General features: G+C 59.4%; 1 protein-coding gene across 1 annotated transcript in view; it reads left to right on the top strand.

Moving 5' to 3' along the window:
- The window catches only part of NOTCH1 (notch 1), a 76614-nt gene that overhangs the window by 69782 nt on the left and 6347 nt on the right, over nucleotides 1-485 (top strand). The window contains exon 21 of the mRNA XM_015572360.1: nucleotides 340-394. Coding sequence (XP_015427846.1) covers nucleotides 340-394 — 55 coding nt within the window. The remainder of the gene's footprint in view (nucleotides 1-339; nucleotides 395-485) is intronic.

The raw sequence follows: 485 nt of genomic DNA, 5'->3' as shown, positions 1-485 counted from the left end.
GGGTCGGAGCCCAGCTCCCCCCACGGCGCGCTTGCCGCCCACGGGGGTGTGCCGTGCCCTCCAGGGTGCGGGGAGCCCTTTTCTGGAAATTTCTGCCTGGCACATCCTCCCTCCTGGAGTGAGGGCTGCCGGTGGGGCTGGCCTGGGGGACAAGCACCTCCGCCGGAAAGGGGCGCTCCGTCCTCTCCCCTCCCTCCCCCCGTTCTCTTTGTTGGGTATTATTTCAAAATCATTACAGCTTTTTAAAAAGGGGAGCGAGGGGGGCAGGCATTGATCGATGTCATGTGAAGAGTTGAAGTTTGTATGTCGGAAATCCCCGTAAATCCTTTGTCTTAACAGCTCAGCGTGAGCGCGGCCGATCCGCGCGGGCTAATCCCTCCTTGAGGAGCGGAAAGTGAGGCCGCCCGACGTGGGGCTGGTGCAGGAGAGAGTTTAGCGATAGTTTGCAATTCTGATTAATCGCGCGGAAATGACCTTATTTCGGG

The sequence above is a fragment of the Myotis davidii genome, unplaced genomic scaffold (genome assembly GCF_000327345.1).
Source record: "Myotis davidii unplaced genomic scaffold, ASM32734v1 scaffold609, whole genome shotgun sequence".
Taxonomy (NCBI): domain Eukaryota; kingdom Metazoa; phylum Chordata; class Mammalia; order Chiroptera; family Vespertilionidae; genus Myotis; species Myotis davidii.
This window is presented reverse-complemented; position numbering and strand designations above follow the sequence as displayed.